Below are 26,093 nucleotides of genomic sequence, written 5' to 3' on the forward strand. Positions count from 1 at the left end.
ATGTCCATTACTTAAGCGATTGCTAAATCTATCAATGTTAAACAGTCATTAAAACAGATAATCACAGAGAGTGTTTTTTAGTTGATTTCAGAGAGAGGAAGGGAGAGAGAAAAAAAGAGAGAACATCAATGTGGGAAACACTGATTGGTTGCCAGGGATCAAACCTACAACCTGGGTATGCGCCCTGACCAAAAACCAAACCTACCACCTTCTTTGGTGTATGGGATGACCCTCCAACCAACTAAGCCACACTGGCCAGGGCAGAGAGTATTTTTGAGATTATTTTCATAGGTGACAAAAAATACATAAAATTGTCCAGCTAGTAAATCTCAATTATGTAAATCGTAAGACTGACCTCTGAACTCAGATGTAAGTAACATCAAGCCCTGTTTTCTTAACAACCATGCTGTTTCCCCAAAATTGACTAACATACAAACTGCATGAATTCATTAAGTAAAAATTAGTCCAAAATTTATCCTTTAACATTGCTGGATTGAACTGTTCCACATACTAAATAAATGGAATAATAATAAAAAAATCTAATCACTACATTTCAAATAATTCCAAATCATTTCTAAAGAGAATGTGCTACTGTATTACGAACTGAGGAGGCTACAATAGATTTAGTTGGAAATAAAGTAATGAGTACAGGAAATTAATGTCTCAAGTGATGCAGATTCATTGTTCCTCCTCGTTATATGTACCTGTAAAAAGTTTGTAAACAGCTAGAAAATGAAAATAAATTCCTGCTCACATTATGAAAATTTTTCTCCCATCTCTTTTTGCCTTTAGCTCAGACACCCTAAAATACTAGTAACTGGTAGTCCTATTGGGTAAGTCATGCCGCAAAAACAGTATATTCAGTTGAAAAGAAATGCATGAGGATCTAGATCAGCGGTTCTCAACCTGTGGGTTGCACCCCTTTGGGGGTCGAACGACCCTTTCACAGGGGTCGTCTAAGACCATTGGAGAACACATATATAATTACGTATTGTTTTTGTGATTAATCACTATGCTTTAATTATGTTCAATTTGTAACAATGAAATTGGGGGTCACCACAACATGAGGAACTGTATTAAAGGGTCGCGGCATTAGGAAGGTTGAGAACCACTGATCTAGATCTATAGAATGGCCTCTAGCAATCATGGATTATCCTAATATTGCTAATCCTGTGAGCATTAAATGATAAGTGGGATAAGTTCCTTTCCTTTCACATGCATAAAAAGGATACTTGGAAGAAAAATATTTTATTGGAAGAGATTTTATTAAAAATGTTTAAGGTTTCTGAATTGAAGTATATGAAAAGAAAATTATATGAAACATTTAGTCATCAGACCATGTTAAATATTAAAATAAAACAGCACAAAGTTTGAAAATACTATAAAATTTAATTGCATTTCAAATAAATAAATATATATACATTATGTAACTTTTAATAGCACCGTTATCATTACTTAAAAACACTGATAGGAATATCTTTTTAAGTATGTAAAAATTACATAGTTGTTGACTTTTGTAAGTCAAGTCACCTATCACACATTTAAGAAAGCATTAAAAAGTCATTTTCTAATTTTATACAAATGCTTCATATTTAACAAAGCCTACCACAATCCATAGGGCACAAATATTGGCCAATAGTTCTAACTTTTATGTTAGACAAAGTTCTCCCACCCCTCCCCCCTTTAAGATAGCTAAGAGAATCAACTTATAGAGCTTAGCTTTTCCCAGGCATCTGACTTTTGGGAAGAGAGAGGGAAGGTCAGTGAAGTTTGCAAAATCACCCAGTTACTCTTCTAGAATGAAAAAATAAAGACATCCCATTTGATGACAATACAAGTCAAAATAAGCTCTAATACAAATGTATATGGAGAGGTTTTGAAGAATAAATTGGATATCCCAGGGGAGGGTCAGCCGCTTGTACTGTAAGGTTTCTTAAAAACAGTGGATGAGCTTGTATACTGTAACGTTCCTCGTCATCATTTGTGGCATAAAGCAATTCCCAAGAAAGATTGGCCCACTGACCTCTAACAGCTTCAGCATTTAACTTCCCAACTTGGATCAATAATTCTTGAAGGGTAAGTACTCTCCCAGTGTAAACTCCCTTTAAAGTACAAATGGGGTGGGGGGGAGAAAAAAAGAGATTATATTCAGGCCTTTATATTTTACTTATAAACCTAGAGAAAAATTCTATTGTTCGAGGCAAACATAGAAAGTGGTGTATTAAAATGTACACATGAGTTGCTTGTCTTCAGAATTGAGTCACCTCTATTAGGTAATTCTATGGATAAGTATGCGAGAAAAGATTCCCTGACAGCCATTTCACTCCATGAACAGAACAGCAAAATCTCACTACTTCTATTTCCTTCTCTATTCCTTCATCAGATCTGGCCTCAGCAATGCATAAGTCATAAATACTAATCAGAGGAAATCAGACAATAGGCTTTTTTTTTTAAAAAAAAAAAAGCTCTACTAAGATGTAATTCACACTCCATACAATTTACTTATATAAAGTGTACAATTCAACAGTTTATTTAGTATATTCAGATATATAAAACTATCATCAGTCAATTTTAAACCATTTTCATGACCTCAAAAGGAAACCATATACTCTAGCTATTACCCTCCCATCCCTTCATTCCCCCAGTCCTAAGAACCATTACAGTACTTTCTAACTCCATAAATTTGCCTATTCTGGAAATTTCAAGTGAAAGGAGTAATATAATATGTGGTCTTTAACTTAACATGTTTTCAAGATTCATTCATGTTGATCATATAACAGTATTTCATTCCTTTTTTATGATCAAATAATATTCCATTGCATGGATATACCACAATGTGTGTATTCATAAGTGATGAACAGCTGGGTTATTTCCACCTTTTGGCAATTATGAATAACACTGCTGTCAACATTCTTGTACAAGTTTTTATTTGTATCTTATGTTTTCATTTCTCTTGGGGATACACCTAACAGTGAAAAACTAGGTCAGATGGTAATTCTATGTTTAATCATTTGAAAGCTGTCAGGTTTCTCAAAGTGGTTGCTCCATTTTACATTTCCACCAGCACTGTATTAGAGTTCCAATTTTTCCACATCCTTGACAACACTTATCTGATTTTTTTCATTTTAGTCAACCTAGTATGTATGAGTGATGTTTACTGTGGTTATTTGCATTTCCCTGATGACAAATCCATGAGCATGGACTATCTTTCCATTTATTTGTGTCTTCTTCAAATTATTTCATCAATGTCCTAAGAGTTTTCAGTGTACAAGTCTTTCACCTCCTTGGTTAAATTTATTCTTAGGTATTTTATTCTTTGTGATGCAACTGTAAATGAGATGTTTTCTTAATTTCTCTTTATGACAGTTCACTAGTGTATAGAAATGCAGCAATTTTTATATATTAACTAGAGGCCCATGGCAGGAAGATTCCTGCAATAGGGCGTGGCTCCCGCCTCTGCCGCCTCAGCTCCCTCCCGCTTTCCACTGCCTCCCACAGCCTCCTGCTTCCTGCCGTCCCCCCCACCCCCACTGCCCACCGTGCCCCGGCTCTGTTCCCGCCTCCCGCCTCCGCCGCCTTGGCTCTGTTCCTGTCTCTGCCGCCTCTACTTTGCTCCCTTCTGCAGCGCTTGGCTGCCTTCTACGTTGTCTTCAGTCTTCGCTCCCAGCCAGTATATGCAAATTAGCCGCCATCTTGGTTGGGTTAATTTGCATATAGTCGCTCTGATTGGCTGGCATAGCGAAGGTATGGTCAATTAGCATCTTTGTCTTTTATTAGTGTAGATTTTGTATACTGCAACTTTAATGAATTACTTTGGTGGAGTCCTTAGGGTTTTCTGCTTATAATATATCATTTACAGTTAGTACCAGTTTTACTTCTTTTCTGATTTTAATGACTTTTCTTTTTCTTACTTAATTGCTCTAAGACGTCCAATAATGTGGTGAGTAAGTGGCAAGAATAGGGATCCTTGTCTTGTTACTAATCTTAGATCAGCTTTTCACTATTGAGTATGGTGTTAGCTATGGGCTTGTGATATAAAGCCTTAATGACACTGAGGTATATTCCTTCTATACTGGGGTGGGCAAACTTTTTGACTCAAGGGCCACAATGGGTTCTTAAACTGGACTGGAGGGCCGGAACAAAAGCATGGATGGAGTGTTTGTGTGAACTAATATAAATTCAAAGTAAACATCATTACATAAAAGGGTACGGCCTTTTTTTTCAATAGTTTTATTCATTTCAAACGGGCCAGATCCGGCCCCTGGGCTGTAGTTTGCCCACGGCTGTTCTATACCCATTGTGTTGCCCACTTTGTTGACTTTTTTAACACATGGTTTTCTTTAGTCCTTTGAACATATTTATGTCTACTTTGAAATCTTTGTTAATCTGATATCTGGTTGATCTCATAGGCAATTTCTGTTGTCCTTTTTTTTTAACCTGCTATATGGATCAGACTTTCCTGTTTCTTTTCATGCCTCATAATTTTTGTTGAAAACTGGACATTTCAGATAACACTGTAGCAATTCTGGGTACGAATCCTCTCCTCCCTCTACTGCATGGGTTGCTATTATTATTTGCTTATTAGTTTAGTGGTTTTGGATAACTTTAGTGAAGTTAATCCCTACCTCCATGCCTACCGTGAAATCTTTGATGTTGCTCCTTGGGTAGTGCAGTCTTGTGAATGCCCAGTTCCCATGGGATAGCAGTAGTTTTGGCAGGGCTCTGTGTTAAGTGCTCACACCCAACTGTTAAACACCACTGACTGCTCTACATTTTCAACAATAACTTGGGGCATATGTTGCTTCAGAGACTGATCCAATTAAATTTGGGCTCCTTTGAAAAAATAACTTTGGAGATGAATGTTTGAAATTTGTTTTGATCCCAGGAGGTCTCTTCTCTGCTGTTTCTTTTCAGGTTCTCCCTGTTAATCGACCCAGCCTATAGTTTAGCTTATATTTTTAATGAACTTACCAACTATCTCTTAATTATTTTTCACTACAGTCTCCATAGTTTTTGAGAGAATCTTAGGCCTCAACGTGACTACACTGTTTTGCAAATAATGCTGGTTCCTTTTGTTGTTGTTATTGTTTTGTTAATCATTTGCTTCTCTCACTGGAAAAAATCTCTGAGTCAGAGCTCTAGATCTGAAGGTGAGACAATGATGTGCTCTGAGTAACACCTCTGCTGCAGGAGATAAGTACTTGGTAGAGGGGCAGCAGTAATTTCAGGTCTTCTTTTCTTGGCTCTCCCAGTGTGGAACCTCCACCCTATGGGTACACAAGGGTGATCAGGGCCCTAATATTCTCAGTAGCACCATGTCCAGGCTAAAGTCTCCATCTAATGAGGTGGGTTATCCAGAAAGGAAGTCTCACATCTTGACTACATATGCTTAGAACCCAGCCTCAAACAGGTAGCTGAGAATAAGATGAGAAATGTTGGAAGTCCTGCCTCTTTCAGAAAATGTTAGTTCTCCAACTGGCAGCTGAGGGAGAGGAGCTCTGTTCCTAGCCAAACACTGAATGAATGTTTCTGTCTTACTGAGCTGGAAGAAAATGAGCCTTGGCTCAAATACCACAGACTCACACTGTACCTACTGCATTTTAGTTGATTTTTTTTGAATAAATGTTTCTTCATTTTCTGTATACTTTTAGGACCATTTCCAAGACTTCAAGTGCTTGTTTTTAAAAATGACTTTCATCATTTTCATTGGGGAGCACATCTGCAGAGCTTCTTAGGTTCTAATGCCAACATGGAACCCATAATAAGCTCATAACATTGAATCTTTCATACTTGTCCACATTCAATGACATTTTAAATGCTATGTGAAAAGTACTAAATCTTTAAAAAATTATTCACTATTTGAAGTCTTTCATAATTTTCACAAGTCAGTTATTCTTCAAATAAAGTATAACTGTCAGCAAAAGAAATGCTTTGCCACTCATAAATTAATTTTTCTTCTAGGAGTCAAACCCAAAGTGATAATTTTCATACTTGAATTCAGCATAGAAATACAATCCTTTTAGTCAAGTATGCTATAGCAAATGACATTTACTTGACTATTCTATGAGTCAGTTATTACACCATGAATACACAACATTTTTAATTGGCTCCAATTAAGTTTTTAAAAGTAAATAATTAGTCATTTTATAATTGGACTATGTTGACCATAAAGTCACGATTATAGATGCATTAAAGCTGTTATTAATACATAGAATGTCATCTCTCTATCACTTAGTTCAAATCCTTTATAATTGATTTCAGTTCTTTAAGGTATAATACAAAAAAATTTAAAAACTAAGTTTTAACCTTACCATATTAGGATCATACCCCAGAGAAAACAAGTATGGTTTTTCTTGTAAAACTGCTTCCTTCCACTTTTCATCAGATACCAAACCAATGTACCAGCTGCTTTCATATTCTTCAAGGTAGGTAGTTAGCTCTTTAAAGTCTTCTATTGGACCTAAACTTGCTTTATCAATCATTAGTTTCAGAGTATACCTAAAAAATGGAGAAACAAAGAATTTTAGAAATTTTTACCAACTTTATAAATGAAATAGATTTTGTTCAATCAATATTTTTAAGATATTAAACTGAAATGATACAGTTGGTATTTCAGATCAAAAGAGAGAAATCATGGAGTTAAAGTGAAGAAATCCAAATGAAAAATAAGTTCCCCACACAAAGAAAACATAAGGAAATATACATTGAAGTGTATTCCTGATAAAATCACAATACATAGTAATCAATTTTTTCATTCTTAGGAAAGTGATTATTTTTTAAAATTAGAAATGAAGATGTATCTTCTTCTAGATTATTAAAAAACTCAACATATTCTTGCCAATGTTACAATTTGTATGTCATCAAAATGAATTACCTGAAAGCTTTCAGTGTTAGCTGGAACAGTTCTGGCTTTTCAGTCATCCAATCAAGGGCAAGAGACCAAGGCAAAACACCATTGAAAACTCTCAATATATGACCAGGACTAGGATCCATATTGTCTCCACAAAATAAACTAAAATAACAAGTCATTACTACATGAACATAAAAGTCTTTTAAAACTCTGTCCTTTGCAATTTCTTCCAGTACATTTCCTTCTGAAGGGAAACATTCCAACTGCCTTAAGACAAATTGGTACCAGTCTTCTGGAAACAATAAGCTCATCTCCTTCATTTTGGAACTCGGTACACAGTTAGACCTCCACTCCTCAGGTACGCTTAACAGGTGAGAATGAGAACAACTGAACTCCATGAGAGGAATATACGCCATATCTTCTTGTGCTCCTTTGTCAATAGCAGGGTATCCCAATATGACTGCTTTGTAAAGACTATTTTCAGTAAATTTGCCTATAGAATGATCACCAACCATTCGTGATTCTACTGATCCTGGAAGAGGCAAATTTATACTTTGCAAAACTTTTAATTGATCTTTTTCTTCATTTTCTTTTTTGGGAGTTGGCTCATCACCCAAAACATCATCAGACCAGTCTTCTAAAATTTCTGAATTTAAACTAACTGTGTCCTCTGGGGATTTGGTTTGTGGTGAAGTATTCAAACCAGGCAGGATTATTAGGGATGCTTTCCCTTTATTTTCAGTTTTTTGGACATTTTCCTGCATGCTGGACCTTCTGGAGCAGTACTGAACAAGTATCCACACAAGTACTTTAACAAGGTCACCTTTAAATTCTCTTAAGTTATCACGAGAATCTATTATGCCAGAGAGGACATTCCTGGCATCAGAATAGATTTTCACAGGCAACACAGTACAGGGTGTTAAGACATTTCCAAAGTGTCTATTAATTGAACATATTTTTGCACATTCTTCCTGTACAAAGGCACCTTCAAAAACTTCATCAACTCTTCGAGCTTCAGCAGTATGACATGATGTCTCTTGCAATTCTAGCCCCTAAAGAAGAAATTAAAAAGTACTTAAGTTTATGATCACTTATTACACAGAGAAAAGCAATTAGGTAGGATGGATTATTTTTCTTTGAAAGAGAAGGAAAAGGAATTGGATTGGTTTCTCAAAATAAAAATATTAAAAAATGTAAACATTTTCTTAACGTCAAGAGATATACCTTAACTCCAACTTAATGGTCCTTAACATATCTGATTGTGGATACAGAAATAAAAAGTAATTCCATGATTTCAAAAGAAATTCTAGAAATTCCACTAGAAATTACCAAAATAATTTTATTCAATACGACTGTAATTTTAAAAGACTATCTGTAGTCAAGGTTGAATAACACTTATTCAAACCTTTAAAATAATTTTTGGAGGGAAAAAAATAAAATTGGAATTATATAATATGCACAATAGTTTTGTATCCTTCCCTCCTACTTTATGAGAGCATTATTCTATTGTGTGGATATGCCATAATTTATTTAACCATTCTCATATTCCATTTTTTTACTATAATAACAATAACAATAATAATAATAATAATAATACAGATTTATGGATTTGGTTATTGTCTGTCTCCTTCCACTATAATGTAAACTTCATAAAGCAGCTCTCTTTTGGCAAAACTAAGCAAGCTTGTATCCAAAAAAATTAAAAAAGGAAGAAAAAAAGACTGCCACCAAAAGGTATGTCCTTATACCACATGTGTCATGGAGCACAAAAGATTAATAAAAGGAATCACATTATTAGGTTTTATAAGCAACTCAAAAAAGGCATTTTGCTCTAAAAGGAAGGAAAAAAAAACACAGGGTGTAGCAGGTAGAAGCATTGGGGTCAAAAAGTTTTTATTGAGAATGCTTATATGATGTAGGTGTGTAAAAAAATGTTACAAAGTCATACTTTTGAGAGGCTCAATTAGACAGAGATAAAAAGAACAGGAGGACTGGACGAAAAGGGGGAAGGTATGTTTTGTTACTATGCTCTATTACACAATTAGCACTAGTCTGCCTATCAATATGTACATATTGAAATATACTTTAAAAATCCCTAAGTGTTTTCACAGGTAACTAAAAGATACTCTTTCAAACTGAACTACTAAGTGTTTGATGTGTACATAACAGGTAAAATTTTACACATGCAAAATAAATATAGTACTACAGAGGTTTCAAATGCACACTGACCTTAATGTTAATACAGCAGTAAGTATAGCCACATTCTAGAATCATTATCCACATTAAACGATCCTGAAAGCGGCCCAAGTAGTGAGAACCAGGTAAGAGGAGACCTAAAACAAATTTGAAAAAAGAAAAGTCATTGCTCAAACTTGTTTTATTTTTCCACATGAATCTTTAAAATTGATAACGCACTTTCAACTAATTCACAACTCCTTTGACCCTCTCTTTACATCAAAAATAGAAATAACTATTCATTGCATTAAATTGAGCTCTCAACAGATGATAATACATAAAAAGTCAAGGATATAGTTTCCAGAAAACAATATATAAGCACTTGCTATATAAAATCCTAACTACATGTTAAATATATCAAGAAAAGTATTAAATACTGTATATAAAAGCCATCTTTACATTAATGATTTACAACATTGTGGACATTTTATAGACATGCATAAAAATGTTTTGTGGGGCCATGGCCAGGTAGCTCAGTTGGTTAGATACACCAAAGTTTATGGTTCAATCCCCAGTCAGGGCACATACAAGAATCAACCAATGAATACATAGATTAGTAAAACAACAAATCGATGTTTCTCTCTCTCCCTTACCTTCTCTCTATAAAACCAATAAATTAAAAAAAGTTTTATGGTACTAAAATTTACATAAAATACTACCTACTACACTGTACAAATACTTTTAAAACTTAGTATTTATCACAACATTATGTCTGAGATTTGCCTATATTGACTGCAAACAGCTCAACCATTCATTGTAACTGCACTGAGAAATCATTATATAAATAGCGCTGAATTTGAATATTCACTTCCCACTTAATAAACATTTTGGATGCTTCCAATTTTAATGCTGCAGAAATTATCTTTGTGCAAGTCTGCTTATACAAGGTGTTGTGCAGGAAAGTTAACAAACAGAACTAACTGATAGGCTTGAAAGGCCTGCTTACAAAGTTGCCTTGACTGGCATTTGGGAACTTGTATTTCAGTGCAAACAATACAGTTTATACCAAACACTGGCTTTCCTTCTGGGAGTCTGCAATTTTGGTATGCATTAGGCAGGGAGGGTGCCTCATGACCAGCTCCAGCAAAAACCCTAGACATTGAATCTCAAGTAAGTTTCCCGGATAGTCAACATATCACACATGTTGTCACAACGCATTGCTGGGGAATTAAGTACATTCTGTGTGACTACACTGGGGAGGACACCTGCAAGTTTGCATCTAGTCTCTTACCCAAAGTGACTTTTCCCTTGGCTGATTACCCTATATATGCTTTAGCCATAAAATATCTTTTTCTTTTTTAAAAAATTCTTTATTGTTGCAAGTATTACATATGTCTTTCTCCCCCATTGTCCTCTCCCAGCCCACCCTCGCTCCCAGCCCAGGCCGTCACCACCGTATTGTCTGTGTCCATTGGTTATGTTTATATGCATACAAGTTCTTTGGCTGACCTCTTACTATGACTATATGCTGAATCCCGTGAGTCCTCCTAGCAAATAATCAAATGTAGGAATGGTCTTAAACCAAACAAACGTGCAAGTTTCTCTAGAATTGGAATCACTGACTCAAACTAGAATCACTAGGTGATGGGATATGTACATTTTTACTACAAACTATATAAGTTTATTCTTCAAGGTAGCTTACAAATTTACACATTTCCTTCCAGCAGGGTTTGAGAGTTCCTGTTCCCCATACCCGTTGCCAGTACTTGGTAATGTCAGACTTTTTATATTTTTGCCAATCAGATGTGTGTGAAATGTTACCTCATTTTTCCCCAGGAAATATTTTACAACACACTTCTTGGCTGAGTGTGACTGATTTGATAATGAAGTATAATTTCTACTTTATTATTAAGGTATTTATCATTTCAGATGTGAGTTTAATCTTACAGGTATTTTTAAAAGTGGCACAGTACTGCCACTTAAAAGTGGCATAACATTGCATAATAAAAATTAATTGGAACTGGATAAAAGTATTAAAAGTATAGAATATTTCCTATAAAAGGAAAATTATTCACAAAAAATTTGTACTACAAAGGTAAAGTTTTTTCTAAATTATCTAACATCATCATAAAGAAAAGCTCAACCCAAGTAAACATTACATTCTATTGTAATTTTAATTGCTATTCTGCCTGGCATCAGTTTGCTAGGAAGTCATCGCTCATTTCTAAAACAAGTTTCAGGGGCCTATGATAGGAGGTTATACACTGTTATCATCAGCTTATAGCTTATCTAAAACCAACCTTTAGAGGCATTACATAGTTCTACAATAAAATTATATAAGTAACATAAAATTATAAGTATCATAAAATTAATTCATTCTCATTAAAAATATTGCTAATTTACATAGCACTTCATTTTGGGAGGCCACCAATCATTGCCCAAAATCTTTGTTATCTTACCTGTAACTTTGTCAGACTGCTTAAGTTGCTATATAAGAACTAATAATATATGAGCAAACTCCCTTAAGCCCTTCAATATGACACTATGTAAAATAAAGGTAGTTTTCACTCTTTATGGGTCTAAAGCTACTGCATCTTCTTGCTATGAACTCATAAATACATAACAATTTTGGGAGATAAAGTGTTTTCATGTTTCAATGATGAGGCTACAACCTGACTTTATTCAAGAAAAAGTTGTTTAGCCTGGCTGGTGTGTCTCAGTGGTTGAGCGTTAACCCAGGAGCCAAGAGATTATGGTTTGACTCCCAGTCAGGGCACATGCCTGGATTGCAGGCTTGATCCCCAGAAGGGGTGTGCAGGAGGCAGCTGATCGATGATGTTCCTCTCTCATGGATGTTTCCATCCCTCTCCCTTCCTCTCTCTCTAAAAATAAAAAAAAAAAAACATGCAAGAGTTTTTTAAAATATTGTCAGATCATACTAAAATTTTCCCTTAGTATTTTCATTTTATAACTTTACCTCAAAATAAGGAGCAGGAGATAACAACAACAAGCAGGAGACATACCTCTACTTCATATTTAGTCTTTCTGCCTGTACACCAAAGTACTATAATTTGTATAAGTAGTTGGCTCAAAAGACTGTTTTTCTGTGTGTTCGTGTTTTTGTACTTTAAATACATTAGTGAGTATTTAAGCACAAGCCATCTACTTACCTAAACTTCCAGCTACCATTGCAGACTGCAGTGCAGCGGTCAAACTTGGGATCATCTGGTAGTAGTACACTGAATCTGCACACACAGAGGCTGCAGTGCCCACCACTCCTGGCCAAGTCCGAACAGGTCGGGGAAACCCCACCAGGAACAAAGGAAGGGTGAAGAGGGGGAGTAGGGGAGAAGAGAGTAGTGTGGAAAAAACTATGAAAACCAACAAGAATGGACAGAAAACAATGTTGAGTACACATAAAGTGGTGGTTGATTGTCTACGATTTTTCTCTGTCCATGATGCAAAAAGTACAGCCACAGCAAACTGCAATTTAGAGATGAACTGAATCAGACGGTCACGCATGATACCAACCTGTAGAGGCATAAAAATAGTTTTTTATTCTTAAAGAATCTTTTATATTTCTTATTTCTTATTAAAAATGATTTTTACTCCTTATTCTTTCTCATTTCATGAATCTAAAATCTATTAGAAAAAGAATTTAGGGAGGTTTTTGGATATAAGATTAGTATTAAAAAATCAATTGTATTCTACACTGTAGTAGTAAATAAGCCAAAAATGAATAAAGGAAACAATTCCATCTATAATTATAAAGAATATAATACTTAGAAATAAATTTAACAAAAGCATACTTGTACTATATTGAAAATTATAAAATTCTGTTGAAATAAACTAAAGAAGACCTAAATAAATGTAAATACAGCTCATGTTCATGAATGGGAAGAAGAAACATCATTGAAGAAAGAACAGTTTTTCCAATAAATAGTGCTAGACAATTGCACATCCATATACAAAATAATAGATTTGAAATCCTACCTCACATCATATATAAAAATTAACTCAAAGAGATCACAGACCCAAATGTAAGAGCTAAAACTGTAAAACTCTTAGAAGAAAATATAGTAAATCTTTCTGATCTTGGAATGGGCAGTGTTTATTACATATAAAACAAAAAATACAAGTGATAAAAGAAAAAACTGATAAACTGAACTTCACCAAAATTAAAAACTTTTTTTGCTTCAAAGGACATAAAGAAAGTAAAAGACAATCTACATAATGTGAGAAAACTTTTATCATATATCTGTCAAGGAACTTGTATCCAGAATATATAAAGAACTCTTACAACTCAACAATAAAAGGATAAATACTCCAAATAAAAGTGGGCAAAGTATTGGAATAGACATTTCTCCAAAAAACATGCATAAATGGCCAATAAACATATGAAAAGATGCATCATTAGCATTCAGAGAGATACAAATCAAAATCACAAGATAGCAGTTTACACTATAATGACTATAATGAAAAAGTCAGATAATAACAAGTGTTTGTGAAGATGTAGAGAAATTAAAATCCTCATGCACTGTTTAGTGGGAATGTTAAATGGTGCAGCCACTTTGGAAAAATATTTGGAAATATGTCCATATAAAAAACGTGTACACAAATGTGCATAGTAGCATTATTCATAGTCAAAAGTAAAACAGAATACTACTAAGCAACAAAAAAGAATACTGATACATGCAACAGTAAGGATGAACCTTGAAAACATAGGTGAAAGAAGCAAGATACACAAGACTTTAATGGAAATATTGTATATTTCCATTAATATAAAATGTCCAGAATAGGCAAATACATAGAAACAGAAAGTAGATTAATGGTTGCTGGGGCTGGATCAGGAGGTGGGTGTGATGGAGACTAGGAATGATAAATACAATATGTATGAGGTTTCTTTCTGGATGTTGAAAATGTTCTAAAATTAGATTGTGGTGATGGATGAAAAATTCTGAATATATTAGAGGCCCAGTGCATGAATTCGTGCATGAATGGGGTCCTGCCGGCCTGCCCTGATCAGCGCCAATCGGGCCAGGCCAGCTGGGGGGAGGGGCTGTGGGCAGTTGGCTGGCCAGCCCCACCCCCTGGTCAAACTCCCTGTTGAACTCCCAGTTGAACTCCCGGTTGAAGCCACCCCCACACCCAGTTGAACTCCCGGTTGAAGGGACAATTTGCATATTACTGGTAGCCTTTTATTAATATGGGATACCACTAAATTGCATATTTTTAAAAATATATTTTTATTGATTTCAGAGAGGAAAGGAGAGGGAGAGAGATATAGAAACATCAATGATGAGAGAAAATCAATGACTGGCTGCCTTTCTGCACACCTCACACTGGAGATTGAGTTCACAATCTAGGCATGTGCCCTGACCGAGAATCGAACCATTTCACAAGCTAGGCATGTGCCCTGACCGAGAATCGAACCATCACCTCCTGGTTCATAGGTTGATGCTCAACCATTGGGCCATGCCGGCTGGGCTGAACTGCGTATTTTAAGTGGACAACTTAATGGTATATGAAATACACCTCAATAAAGCTGTTAAAAAATACACTCACCAGTAAGAGTCTGATTCCTGTATTCAGGCTTCTGTTCCACCATGTGTCTATACTGGTCAACAAGTGCACTATGGATACAATGACTATCTCCAGTAAAGCATTTTCTGTATTCTGCCACACCTGCAGTACACAAAAAATCCCCTTGATTACGGAGAATTTGATAACCTATGTAAACAAAATCACAATTAAATTTAGAAATAGGAAAGTATTATTAAGTGCATACTAGGATTACCATTCTAAAAGCTCTTGTGAATCCAATGGAGACAGGCAGAGAGTGTAGCCCTTGTAAGGAACTGTCCAATGAAAGAAATGCTATCATAGCAAAAGGTGACACTAAGACAAACAAAAGACAAATTTAATTAAGGCAATGTAACCCCTTCTACCATATTTTATTTTGGCCAATATGAGGCTTTATAAATGCCCATTTAAGCTATTAACTAAAAAAAACCCACAAACCAAACAAATGAACCAAAACATAAAATAAACACTTATATGAAGTATATATTACACAGATATGGGAATTTCATATTTCTGTACACTTTGTAGATAAACACAAAGTTAGTAAATTTTTACCTTCCTACCTAGATTTAGCAAAATCCGTCTGACAACACCAATCTTCATGAGCCTTGCTTGCTTTTTTAAGAATAATGTCATAGTCTGCACATCCTTTGGATAGAAAGGGTTTCGGAAAATTCCAAAGATATAGACACTTTGAATTTCTCTAAGTATCCATAGTACTATAAGTAATATCATCAAAACATAGCCAACAATAGCCTGGGAGCTGGTTTTGGAAATCTGTGAACAACAAGCAAAGTGATGCAGCAAAATACTTTCTAAGAGAGCCAAGACTAATATAATGACGTAGAAGAGGCATTCCTTCCAAGAAAACTGTTTTTCTGAACCAAGGGGTAAAGTCTTAGATTTGATTCCAACTCTGTGTCCAATTACACTGTGTTTGAAGACAAAACCCATCTCACTTAGGTTAAGACTCAGTAAGAACCCAAGTCCAGTCATGAAAAGAACCACTCCAACAGTGCTTGGAATGAAATACGATGTTCCAGCTGTTCCAGCAGAAATGATGAACATTATTAATAATCTGCAGAGAAAAAAAAAGGATTTGTTTGAAAAGCAATAATGTCCTTTAAGAGTAAGTTACATATAACTTTAATATTTAAAATAATTACCGTAGATGGGTTGACATAGATGAGCCTCCAAGGCCAAACACTAAAACCTGTTCCATTGACCATAAGAAAAGCGCATCGGGTGGGGGCAGAATCCCTAGTGCCCACAGGAAGGGTAAAAATATAAACAAGATGTGTAAAATCTGATTCATTTGTTCTAGAGCTGGTATATTTACCATAAACCTATAGGGAAAAGAAAATATTTAAATCATACAAAAATTATATATAGCAGAGAATCTTTTCAGGAAAAACAAAACATACATACACCCTTCCCCTCCCACACCATAAATACCACCCCCTCCCCCAAAACCAAAGAACACTTACAGAAAGGTCCTAGTCCCAATTTGCAAAAGATCAACACATATAAGTTGTGATCATTGTCCCTCCCTTATATCAAGAACTACCCTCTCTCCTCAGCAGTGTACAAATTAGCACTTAGCGAATATGTGGATTCAAATGTGGAAAGAAAATGTAATTAAAAGTAATCTATATATAAGTAATCTATATATATAAAAGCCTAAGTGACCAAACGAGCAAATGACTGGTCAGTCACTATGACGTGCACTGATCACCAGGGGGGCAAACCCTCAAAGCAGAAGCTGCCCTGTGGTAGTCAGTGCACTCCCACAGCCAACCTCCCGTAGCCAGCTAACCTCCCATGGTCCCTCCCCTCAGCCAGCCGGCCCCAATCGCCCCGATCGGCCCTGACCCCCGAATTCATGCACTGGGCCTCTAGTTTACTGAATAACATTGAATTTAGGAATCTGTAAAACTGCACTGAGCCCAGGGCAAAAACATTTCTCCCTTAAATGTCTAAACTACATTGGCTACATTCTACCAATGATTTTTTAGAGTATAAAATTTTTAAGTTTAAAATTGCAAGTAACTCTGGGAAAGCCAAAGTCTTCCTGCTGTTCACACATCAGTAGCTGGCAGAGAAGAAGCTGTTCTCTTTCTTCAACTCTCTCGTACTGTCTTGCTCCCAGGCCCCAGAATTTGAAGTTAGTATAGTTAATAGCAGAGGCCAGCAACATTAGGTTATGAATGTGTCTCTGTGGGTTAGCCTGGAAACTTAACTCACATTTGTTTCTATTTTGTATATACAGTGAGCACAAACTGGTACTATACAATCTCATAAATCAGAGATGGCTTTTCTCCTAAGTGGAGAAACTAGTTCTTGATACAGCACTGACCAGTTAAATACAACATCATTAAATGAATTCAAATAATGTAATACAAACTTAATAAAATTATCTATGTTACTAATTTTTTGAAATGAGGCTAAACAATCACCTTGTCTGGAAAGCAACAATGTCATAGTACTTATGGAGTTACAGAGATAACTCAAAAGAGATGAATCTCAAAACTTATAATTGTACCTGAGCTACTAGAAATCAAAGAAAAAGGCAACTTTTGTAATAGTCAACACTTAAATGTACATTAACAGTCCAGAAGCAAATGTATAAAAACTACAGATATAATAACAGCATAATGTGTTTGGTCACACACATAGCAGAACTATGCTAGCTATGCACTCTGCATCATAATGTATGTCCTTCACATTTTTATAAGCAGAGAATTAATGAACACAAGGTTAACAATGTGATGCTAAATTAGAGGACAATGCTTTGTGTAGTATAGTTTAAAATAAAATTAATCTCATCCTGAGAAGAAAACACTGAAGTAACAAAAAAGAAAATCGAACCATACACAATAAGCCACAGGAAGGTCAAGGAAAACATGCAGATATATAGAGGGGTTTTTGTTGCTGGGGTTTTTTGTTGTTGTTAAGATAACACTTCTCCTTAGATTCATAGAGAGCAAGCTGACAGCTCTCTGGGGTGAGGGATGGGGGGGAGGAAGGGGGCATGGAGAGATTGAGCAAAAAAGAAAAAAAAGAGAGAAAGAACTCACGTACTCACAGACAACAGTATGTGATTGTGGGGGAGAGGGGAAAGGGATGTAGGTGGAAGAGGGGATGGGGGATAAAAGGTGATGGAAAAATATATATACTTTTAAATTACATCTTTAAAAAAAGATAACACTTCTCTTGCTAACATAGTCAAGGATAAGATAGCATGTAAAATAATGTATACTCATGAAATAGTTTATCCAAATTACATTTACTCCCCACATATTTTTGTTTTGAAAATAAATATAAGCAATGGCACAGAAAAGTATTTATATGCAAGATCATAAATAAATAGAAGCATATGTAATTGAGGTAACTAAACACTGTGATTATATTCTTGTGTATATGACTCAGCCCAAATAGGTTAATTCTTTTATATAAAAATGTTTAATTTTTTTGTGGTTAATTCTTTCATATAAAAGAATTGTGTTAATTCTTTTATATAAAAATGTTTAAATTCTAATGTTTCTGATAATTACCTTCCAAAAACCCTCATCTCCAAATACTATCACATGGGGTGTTAGGGCTTTAAACATATGAATTTGGAGGGAACACAAACATTCAGTCCATAACATGACTATCCATTTCTACCTGGACACTAACCTATAAAAGAGAAAGCTATAATCTATAGCAACAAAGAAAGAAAAGTAAGATTTAGAAAAAGGCAAGCAAAATGGGGTTAGAAAAGGCAAGCAAAAAATGGTTATCAAACAATTTTGTAAACAATTTTGTTAAATATTCTTTTGATTTTTCTTCTGTAGCCAACTGGTATTTTAAAATATTTCTTTCTTCAATATAGTTACTATAACAAAATTCGACGTTATCTATTCATCAGAAATTCAATCTGTACATAATATTTATGTATATAAATTTTAAAGTATTCATTTTCTCCTCACAGTAAAGTTCTATCTCTTTCCCCAGGTTTTAGCCAGCTATCATAGAGATTCATAGCTCCTTCTTTAAAGTGAAACATAGGACTGAAATTTTGTTGATTTATCTTATAAAGGATTTTCTTTTTACTCTTCAATAAGATTTACTTACTGTTTTAGTATATACGTTTAACAGAAATTTTTCCTAGAGATTAATCATCAAAGCTATCACCCAATGGTTTATCTTGATGACTTCCACTTCAAAGAGACATTTTTTAATACTATGGAGAGTGCTCCTATTATGTCTGCTTTAAAATAAAGCGAGTTATAAAGTATTTGATAGCTTATTACCTGTATGCAAGATCTATAGAAACAAAGAAAAAAATATAAAGAGGTCTCATAAGAGGAATGATTTCATAAGTATCCTGAGTTTGAAAAGTTGCAGTCTCTACGGCTGTGTTTACAATTAATGAATATTCTCCTGTACATAATGTTATCCATCCAAAGAAAAACAGCAGAACAGTGCCTCCTGCACTGCCATACAGCAAGGTTATCCTATTTGGGAGCAGATACCACGTTCCAAGACCACACAATAACCCAGCAAGAACGGAATGAAAAACCATATTGGCTGTATGTTTCTTCCCAGGAATTAGAAACTTGATAGTCTCAGCACCGGTACAACTTGTAAATTCATGCTCATCTTCCTCTGCCAAGATATCTGGGCTTAGCATTCTTTCTACCGTTGATGATTTGTTTCTGGCGTATAAACTTGTGAACTGGATGACAAATGCGGTGAAAAGCATTAGTCCACCTGAGAGCGCTGCTGTGTAATAGTCTTCTAGGATGCCTAATTGGTACAAAAGTGTTCCTATCCCACCCAAAACCCATGGCATCAGAAAAAGGACAATTTGATTAATATATACGTAAGGAGGTGCACAATAGCCTAATCTGAGCCGAGGGCCTCCAAGAAAAGTCTGTGGAAAGCGCTTCAGAAGGAAGTCCTTTTTGTAATCATTCAGTAGAGGCACATCAGGACTCATCCTTCTCACTCAGGAGTACCCTGAAAGTCACATCACTTTCTGTAACACAGCAGTCTCTAAAAAAAAAGAAAGAAAAAAGTCACTTTTTGGAAATGTCATACTTAAAACATGTAGGGGAAATCCCACATTTCTATGTTCTTTCTTCAATTCCTTCAAGGGCAGGATTTACAACCTCATTTCTCTACCTCCTCCCCGTTTCCTGACACATACTTGGTACTAAATAAATAATGGCTAAGTTGTTTTTCATTTGAAAAAAAAAAAAAAACGACCACCACATTATTATTAATTTATCTAGAACATAATATCTGGAATTAAATCTTACATTAACTCACAATTTGAGATTTTTGAGACCAAAGGAAAGTTAAAGAAGTAAGTACTTTCAACTCAAATCTGGTTTAACTGATCATTTTCCTGAGAGCTTCTGTTGTTTGATTATTAACTTTTCCCTCTATTACAAGGGCCAGCAGATTTTTTCTGTAAAGGGTCAAAGAATGAACATTTTAGGTTTTGTGGACCATATGGTCTTTGTTATAATGACTCAACCCTGCTGTTGTTGCAGAAAAGCAGCCACAGACTTTACATACGAAAATGGATATGATTGATTGTGTTCCAATAAAACTTTACATTATTTACCCAAACTGGTTGTGGGCCAGATGTGGCCTGTGGGTCACAGTTTACCAACTTCTGCCCTAAAATAAGGATATTCTCTATAATTACCTTGAATTAAAATAGAAATAGAAATGGAAAACAGAAATACTGTTAGTCATATCACTTAACAATTATAGTAAATTTAGGATTTTCCGATAATTTAAAAAGTTAAATCCTGCTAAAACAGTAGCATTCTGATAAAAAGCCACTGGCTGTTCAACATGTAGTAGGAAGAACAATGATTTCATCATTCAACTCAAAAGACTTCAGGTATCAGAATAATGCATAATTATTAGCTATATTATCACAGGATTAAAATTTTAGTCTCTCTTTCTGTTGTCAGTTTTCAAAAATCTACTTGCTCTAAAAAAGCATTTGAAATAATAACAAGACCTATACATGCTTTAGTCTAGATCAGTGATTTTCCACTGGTGTCCTGCAAGAATTTTTAAAACTATGAAGTCAGGGGCACTAACTCCCTTCTCCCTTAGACTACCAAATAAAAATAAAAAATGACAACAGCTAACACAATAGCCGTCTGGTGTGAATTCCCTCTCTTGAACCATAAATATATAGGTCATATATTAGAGCTGCATCTTATTGGTCACATCGCATAATGAGGTTGCATCTGATTGGTTAAGTCTTGGTACCAGAAATCCTTATTTACAAGTATAGATACCTGATGTTTTAAAAAGTCACTTTGGAGCAAAAAGGATAAGCAATTACTATTATTTTTTATAAATCAATCAACATTAAACTTATTTTTTTTTGGTCAGATTGGCAAAAATATTTTTTAGTGTGCCGCAGAATTTTAGTAATTATTTTATGTGTGCCATGAGATGAAAAAGATTGAAAATCGCTGCTCTAGATTATTTTAATTTAAGGGTCACAAAAACTATGTATCAAACAATGTGGTCTCTCTTATTTTCAAGTTTTCCTTTTCCTGGGATATACTCAGTAGCTTATCCAGAAAAACAGTTGCCTAACACAGGGCTAGCTAACAAAGGATTACCTCAGGGATCATATGTTGTACTAGAAAAGAAGAATTATGTTTAAAGCCATCTTCACAATGATAGACATATATACCAATGGAACAGAATAGAAAGCCCAGAAATAAACTCTTACATATGGTCAAAGATTTGACAAAGATGCAAGACCATCCAATAGGAATGGACAGTCTTTTGCAACAAATGGTGCTGGGAAACAGGATATCCAGATGCAAAAGAATGAAGTCAGACCCTCACCAAACACAATATACAAAAACTACCTCACGTGCCCTAACTGGTTTGGTTCAGTGGATAGAGCATCAGCCTGCAGACTCAAGGGTCCTGGGTTAGATTCCGGTCAAGGGCATGTACCTTGGTTGCAGACACATCCCCAGTGGAGGGTGTGCAGGAGGCAGCTGATGGATGTTTCTCTCTCATCGATGTTTCTAACTCTATCACTCTCTCTTCCTCTCTGTAAAAAAAACCTACCTCACATGGATCAAGGACCTAAATGTAAGAGCTAAAATAATAAAACTCTTAGAAGAATATACAGAAGAAAAGCTTCCAACATTGGATTTGGAAATGATTTCTTGGAAAGCAATAAGTAACAACAAAAAATAGATAAATTGGACTGAATAAAAATTTTAAAAGTATATGCATCAAAAGATACTATCAACTGAGTCAAAAGGCAACCCACAGAATGAGAAAAAATATTTGCAAAGCATATACCTGATAAGGGATTAATATGCAGAATATATAGAGAACTCCAAAAACCCAACAATAAAAGAACAAACAACTCAATTCAAAAAATGGCAAAGGACTTGAATAGGCATTTCTCCAAAGAAGACATACCAATTCCAATAACCAAAATGAAAATAATGAAAAGATGCTCAACATCACTAGTCATTAGGGAAATGCAAATCAAAACTACAATGAGATATTACCTCACACCCATTAGGATGAGCTAACCAAAACAACAACAAAAAATGACAAATACTGACGAGAATCTGGAAAAACTAGAACCATGTGCACTGCTGCTGGGAATGTAAAATGGTACAATTTCTATGAAAAACAGTATGGTAATTCCTCAAAAAATTAAAAATCAAATTACCATAAAACCTAGGAATTCCACTTCTGGATATATGCCCAAAGGATTAAAAGCAGGTTCTCAAAGAGGTATTATATACTCATGTCCATAGCAGCATTATTTACAATAACTAAAATGTGGAATCAACTCAATGTCCATCAAAGGAGTAATGGATAAGCAAAATGTGGTATATACTTATAGGGGAATATTATTCAGTCTTAAAAAGGAAGGAAATCTTGTAATATGCTACAACATAGATGAACCTTAAAGACATTATGCTAAGTGAAATAAGTCACATTTCAAATACTATATGACACTACTTATATGAGGTACTTATAATAATCAAAATCATAGATTGAAAGTAGAATGATGACTGTCATGAGCTGGGGGGACAGGAGAATGGGGAGTGTTTTTTAATGGGTATAGAGTTTTACAAGATGAAAGGAATCATGGGAAAGTATGGTGCACGACAAAGTAGTAATCTTAATATTACTGAACTATACACTGAAAAATGGTTAAGATGATAAAATTTTTAATATTTTTATAACACATAAAAGTATTTAAAGCCATCTTAAAATAGCCTTTCTTCCCGTCAGTTTAAAAGTTTTTCTGCAAGCCACTTCTACCCAATCAAAATCAGCCCTGGAGAGAGCTTTTGGGCATCACAAAAGGTTTTTGGGTCACTATTAAGAATTACTGCTTTACAACCCCTCTTGTTATACTGTTAGGAAATTCTTTAAACAATAAACACTTATCCTATATTAGAGGCCCAATGCACGAATTTGTGAATGGGTGAAGTTTGGCTGGCCCACCCTGATGATGGCTGGTTGGGGGCGGGGCTGCTGTGGCGCTTGTACCTGCTGCCAGCGCCGGCCCCACTCACACCCACTGCTGGCGCCTGGTGCTGGCACCGATTGCTCAGTGCCATCAGAGGGTGTAAGCGGTGGCTGCCAGCCCCGATCGCCCCTCAGGGCTTCTCTACTTCTCCCTGCTCCTGAGGGGAGATTGGGGCCAGTAGCTACCGCTTGCACCCCCTGCCAGTGCCAGCCTCGCTGCACCCACTACCAGCACTGGCCCCGTCGCACCTGCAGGCAGCACTGGAGCCACTGCTTGCACCCATTGCTTGCACCCACTGCTGATACCCGGCACCCTTCCCAATTGCTTGGCGCCATCATCGGATGCGAGTGGCAGCTGCTGGCCCTGATTGCCCCTGAAGGCTTCTCCACCTTCCCCTGTTCCAGAGGGGTGATCAGGACAGCAGCGATTGCTCGCACCTGCTGACTGCGCCGGCCCTGCTCGCACCCACTGCTGGCACCAGCCCAGTTGCTCCATGCTGTCAATGGATGTAGGCGGGGCTGGCGCCATCGGCAGCGGCAGGAGCGGGGCTGCTGGCAGACAGTGGATGTAGGCGGGGCTGGCGCCATCGGCAGCGGCAGGAGCGGGGCTGCTGGCAGACAGGGGACTGGGGGCCATGGCAGGAGGGGCCAGGCAGGGGCACGGAGGATGGGCCGAGACCCGCCCCTGTGCCTAAAGCAGCCTTGCGGCCCACAGTTCCTTTCAAGGTGCACGAATTCGTGAACTGGGCCCCTAGTAGTCTTCTATCTTCAAGCCATTAGTCTTCATTCTGCACAGAACAAGTCATAGCTTTTACTCACATGAGAGCCCTGCAAGTACTCACAAAACAGCAGAACTTTATGGTTGATGGTTCAATCTCAGAGAATGAGAAGATTGCCTACCTACCCTCCGAATAAGTTTATCTCCTGTACTGATGTCAGGCTTAGTATTCTGTACACTGAGTGTACTGTATTCTGATATGATTGTTCTGTAGAAGCCATAGGGTAAGTAAAGGCACACTCCTGTAAGCAGGGGTAAACATTCTGATTTCAATTATCTATGATAAAATGACCTCAGATAGGAAAATAAACTTGGATGGCTGGCCTGGGCTTTTTAAAGATCTGGATGTGCCTGAAGTTCCCCAGGAAGTTAGGAAAAGTTGCCCTCTCTTGCTCCACCGAGGCAAGCCGGGAACAAGGTGAGATGGCTTGCTGGGAAAGGAAGCCAAAAACTAAGGATACTTATCAACCAGACTACCTAGCTGCATGCACGTTACTACTCATGTTCGTTTAACTTTGATAGGATACCCTGTGATTATATTCCAAGCAGGGAAATATTCTGAAGATCTATTGTTAATGTGAAAACATGGAAAGATTCCCATGAGATACTGCAAAGTAAAACAAACACACGAAGACCCATTTGCATTTTAAAACAAGAGTACATACACTTGCATGTTTAATGGCTGTGCAATTTGTACAGGTGTAAAAAGTTTCAGAAGGCACACACACTATGCTGTGTTTGTGCGTGTATTTTATGAATGACATTTGCACACCTCTTAAGTTTACCAAACATAAACATTCTCTAGTACTCTCAACCCGATGCCCAGCAAACACATTCTGTGCTTTTCATCGTGGGTGCCTCCGCTCAAAGCCTCTCCTTTGCCTCTGATACCTGTACTCCCTTCCCTAATTAGTAATCTTAGTCAGCTTTCAAGATTCAGCCTATTCCTTTCCGAAAATTTTGCAGAGTACGTAGGCCAAACTGTGCTTCTCTTCTCTCTGTATATTAAAAGCATTGCTTGTTTATGCTACTCATCTTGTAACATGTATCAACATAAGGCATTTCTTGTACTGTTCACTCTTCACATGTTACCTTTTCATCTTTTTTTTTCCTTCTCTATTAAGTTATTTGTGAGGGGCTAAATCTTGAGATACTTTTGATTCTCCCTAATATTTAGTGAAACACCTTGGCATGGAAACGCATGTAATACATTAATGGCATAGCTTAAATACGCTGATTAAAGTAGAAAAACACTAAATATTGCTGTTTAAAAGGGAAGTTGGGAGGATATCCTATAATATTAAGGATGGTCTTTGCCCTAACTGTAGGAATGAGCTAACCAAAGACAAAACACCTAATATACAGCCGAGTAAGAAAGAAATAAGGCAGATAATGAATTCAAAAGCCGGATAAATAACTTCTGATGAGGTAGACTTCATAGAAGTAACCGATGGTCCTTGACAGAGAGTTGTGGAGAGAGGCAGTAGATCAGTGGGTAACGAGATATTCATGGTCAGGGGGCCAGAAGTTGACCAATTTGGGGCAAAAGTGGTTTAGTTGGAGATAAGAGAAAAAGTCCATTACCATCTAAGGAGAGTAATTTGTAAGCGTTAGTGGGGTAACAAGGCCATCGGCAAATCAAGACTTAAAAGGCCATTTTCCATTTCACAAGTGTCTCTTGGAAACAAAATGCTGTTAAGTCACCAGGCTAAAATATAGTCTTTCAAAACAAAATTAAAATCACACCAGATTGCTCTCTCTAGCGACTAAGTTCATCTTACGTCTCAAGAAAGTTCAATAGTGGCACCTGTAGGCTTTATAACGAAGAACGAGAAACCTGTCGCAATTTAAAACTGCAAGAACAACGTGGCTGTGCGCTGGCTTGGAAACTGAGGCGACAAAGAAGTCTCCAGGGTGTTGGGATCGAACGTACCTCGAGTCACCCGAGGGAAGAGGCGATGCAAAGGCATCCAAAGGGCTGCATTTCTGCAGATAAACAGACTGGGCGCTCCCGCCGGGAGAATGTCTGCGACCCGGACGGGAAGACAGATAAACTGCGGGGACTTGACAGCCAGCTCCTCTCGGTCGCACCGCAGCCCGCTCTGCGTTTCCATGGTTAACGTCAACTCCCGCTGGCGCCACTCGGCGCGGAAGTCAGAGCGCGCG

General features: G+C 36.5%; 1 protein-coding gene across 2 annotated transcripts; it reads right to left on the reverse strand.

The window, feature by feature from the left end:
* Positions 1-1,369: 1,369 nt before the first annotated feature.
* PCNX4 (pecanex homolog 4 (Drosophila)) lies at positions 1,370-26,087 on the reverse strand. Of its 2 annotated transcripts, XR_001514542.1 has the most exons (12): positions 25,861-26,087; positions 18,904-19,648; positions 15,775-15,954; positions 15,172-15,686; positions 14,823-14,923; positions 14,591-14,710; positions 12,196-12,556; positions 9,080-9,183; positions 6,875-7,902; positions 6,312-6,498; positions 4,638-4,921; positions 2,015-2,102 (listed from the first exon to the last, which is right to left on the reverse strand). XR_001514542.1 is itself a non-coding variant. In XM_006767654.2 (11 exons), the coding sequence occupies exons 2-11, from the start codon at positions 19,590-19,592 to the stop codon at positions 1,851-1,853; spliced, it is 3,537 nt and encodes a 1,178-aa protein (XP_006767717.1). In that variant the 5' UTR covers positions 19,593-19,648; positions 25,861-26,087; the 3' UTR covers positions 1,370-1,850. The 2 variants fall into 2 exon arrangements, 1 of the variants encoding a protein (XP_006767717.1); XM_006767654.2 differs by lacking the exon at positions 4,638-4,921 and having other exon boundaries at positions 1,370-2,102.
* Positions 26,088-26,093: the final 6 nt, after the last annotated feature.

The sequence above is a fragment of the Myotis davidii genome, unplaced genomic scaffold, assembly GCF_000327345.1.
Source record: "Myotis davidii unplaced genomic scaffold, ASM32734v1 scaffold281, whole genome shotgun sequence".
NCBI lineage: Eukaryota > Metazoa > Chordata > Mammalia > Chiroptera > Vespertilionidae > Myotis > Myotis davidii.

Bases quoted from the DNA above. Each gene is read 5' to 3' on its own strand.
- PCNX4 (XM_006767654.2), bottom strand. From the start codon at position 19,592: ATGAGTCCTGATGTGCCTCTACTGAATGATTACAAAAAGGACTTCCTT. The intron at 12,557-14,590 runs GTGAGTGTATTT...ATGCCTCTACAG, and splicing joins CAGGAATCAGACTCTTACTG to GTTGGTATCATGCGTGACCG. The intron at 7,903-9,079 runs GTCAGTGTGCAT...TTTCTTCTTTAG, and splicing joins ACTGCTGTATTAACATTAAG to GGGCTAGAATTGCAAGAGAC.